Source organism: Myotis brandtii, unplaced genomic scaffold (assembly GCF_000412655.1).
Source record: "Myotis brandtii unplaced genomic scaffold, ASM41265v1 scaffold1120, whole genome shotgun sequence".
Classification (NCBI taxonomy): Eukaryota; Metazoa; Chordata; class Mammalia; order Chiroptera; family Vespertilionidae; genus Myotis; species Myotis brandtii.
In genome coordinates, this window is record NW_005353839.1 from 66,835 (window position 1) to 69,717 (window position 2,883).

At 50.4% G+C, this 2,883-nt stretch overlaps 1 protein-coding gene across 1 annotated transcript; it reads right to left on the minus strand.

Moving 5' to 3' along the window:
• Positions 1-447: 447 nt before the first annotated feature.
• Positions 448-2,878, minus strand: BTG2 (BTG family, member 2; the record flags this gene model as incomplete). The annotated part of the gene is made up of 1 exon (XM_014547548.1): positions 448-2,878. A coding segment is annotated over one exon (399 nt), but the record flags the coding sequence as incomplete, so codon positions are not given.
• Between the last annotated feature and the right edge of the window lie 5 nt (positions 2,879-2,883).

The following is a 2,883-nucleotide window of genomic DNA, read 5'->3' on the forward strand; positions in this document are numbered from 1 at the left end:
CCAGAGAGCACAGGAGTGCCTGCACCGGGGATTTCTAACAATTCTGCCCCAACCTGAGAAGGGGTAAGGGGCTCCCTGCTCACCACCCCGTCTGCGAGAAGAGAGGCTGTGTCTAAGCATCTTTAATGTTTCCAGTGCCCAGAACTGACTGACAATACATTCTTGCTGAATGGAAGGAGGGAATACAACTAAGGCCTAGCAAGGATACATCAGACGAATCCTCTACATCTAGTATTTTCACGGAATATGCATCAGAGGGAGTAAATATGGAGCTAATTCCTAGAGAAGAGGGGATGCCTGGAAATGCCCTCACCACACAACTTAGATTTATCTCTTATCTGGCCACATGCTATAGGTTTTCTGGGTGCAGCTGAAGTCACAAAGGATCTGGATCTGAAAGACCCACATTAACGATGTGGGAATTTTACCTTCTCTGCACCACACAACTTCATCTGCTACAGTTTTATTAAAGTAACAAAACAGGGTACATTTGTCCATAAAGCTGTACATTCTTCCATATAAAAACACTATTATACAATTAGTAACCTTTGTCTTTTCTTTCAGAATAGCTTACAAATGGACTACTATTTATTTTTACCTAATAGGAGAGACAGGCCTGCTCAACAGTCCAGCTCTGGGCATTTAGTTTTTTAAAGTGAACGTCAAAAGGAAGAGAAGAGAGAAAAGATTAAGCATGAGACCATGAGGCTGCTTCTGAAAAGGCAGGACCTGTTTGCAACATGCAACAACGAAAACTTCAGTGATTCTCAGCTTTGTTTCAACCCACAGGCCAGAATAGAAGCTCTTGGGTCTGTGGGGCCCCAAGTCCCCTTTAAAGCAATTAAGATTGGAAACAGGGTCTGGAGAGTTGAAAAGGAGGAGGCAGAACAGGCAGGAATGGGTTGGGAGAGTGTTTGGTAAATAGCACCTCTGAGTCAGAACTGCGTAGTTAAGAAACCCAGGAAAGGGGAATGCAGTGGGGAGGGGACTTTGGGGGTTGGGGCAGAAGGTTCCTCACTAAGGGTCAATAGCAGGAGGGTAGCCAGGTTGACCAGATGGCCTCGCTATGTCCTTTTTAAGGTGATTCAGGTTTGGGAAACTCAAGGCCTTCCGAGAACCCCTCACTAATGTCACTGAGAAACCAAAGGTAGTTTGCCATTTTTCTCCAACCCAAAACAGTAAATATTGCACAAGTCTACAGACAAATTTGGATTGCACTGAGAGAGACAGCAACCTCTCCCAGAGGCGCTCTGAGCACCAGGGAGAAAAAACAATGCCCAATGTTTGGTGTTTAGTGTCAGCCCTACAAGAATACCCAGGAATCCTACAGAACTTGGGCTTTCCAGGGTCAGCCAAGGGACACCTGCAAGGCTGAGCAGCCAGCCAGTTCCGAGGACAGAGGGAGAGATGGCTCCCCCAGCTCCCTAGGGCGCCAGGAGGTTCTGAGGGCCAGTTCTCCACATCCTCCTGGGACTAGGAGGCCATATTGCACAGTGACTAAGAAAATAGGATCACTCCATGACCCAACCAGAGGGGAGAAGAGCGGGGAGAGTGAGAGAGGAGGAGTGTTGTGCTTTTAAAAAGAAGGCAGTAACAAAGGACTTGGAGTTCCCGGTAGCTTTTGAGCCACCTCTCAAAGGGATAATGGCAGCAGCATTAGCACTTTCATGTGGATCCAGAAAGAAGGGTTTTGTAAATACCTAGAGGACACTCTTTGGGTCTTCAAGTCCATTGCAAGTCCCCCCGGGTTATTCAGCACACTACACACAGAGCAGCACATTGCCAAGCAGAGGTTTTGTGCAGAGTACCCTGCCATCCTAGTCCCCCCCTAACCTCCAACCCTGCCTCACTCCCTTGACTCCCACAAAACAAAAAGCTTTAGATTCCTGGCTGGGAAGCAATACCTACAGGCCCCTGAGGATAGAATTAGAAACAAGTGATGATTTTAAGGAAAGCTGTTTGGGACAAAAGGAATCACTCTCTGCCCAGGATCTCATCAGAAAAATAAAAGTGAAGATTAGGCAACACGAGTTAAGTCCAGGCTTGAATGGCCCTGAGGTCAGGGATGCAGGTGTCCGGGCGGGGGAGAGCGCGAGGTCCCATCTCTCCCATTCACAGCTGCCAACCACGCTTGTTCCCTCTCACATCTTGAGGTGCTGGCCCAGCTTTCTCCCACCTCCCCTTGGTCAGGCCCACCCCTAGCGGCTCCCCCTCCCATAGGCAGACACTGCCCCCCCAGACTGAAGCCACCACAGTTCTCTCCAAAGGCACCTGGGGAGGCCGCTTCCACGCAGCACCCTTTTAGGATTTTTTTCTTTAAAAAAATCTTGACGGTTTTTTTTCTCCCCTTTTCTTAAAAAAATAATATATATAAATAGCTCTTCATTTAAAATACAGTTCCCCAGGTTGAGGTATGCTGTGGCCTGTTGTCCAGGCAGGGTGAGTACAGTGGAGTGCCGGTGTGGGGGGGGCAGGGGAGCTAACTGGAGACCGCCATCACGTAGTTCTTGGGGGGGCTGCGCCTGCCCAGCATCATTTGGTTCTTGCAGGTGAGGAGCCCGTAGGAGGCGACCAGCGGGGCCTCCTCATACAGGACGCAGATGGAGCCATCCTCCCCTATCCGGTAGGACACCTCGTAGGGATCCACCCACAGGGTGAGCTCTCGGGGCAGCAGCCCGTGCAGCTGGGGCTGGCTGAGTCCGATCTGGCTGGCCACCTTGCTGATGATGGGGTCCATCTTGTGGTTGATGCGGATGCAGCGGTAGCCGGAGCCCTTGGAAGGCTTCTCGGGGAACCAGTGGTGCTTGTAGTGCTCTGTGGAGAAAGGAGAAAGGGGAGACCCCTTGGTTAGACCAGCTGGGCCAGGGGTGCCACGCCTGCAAG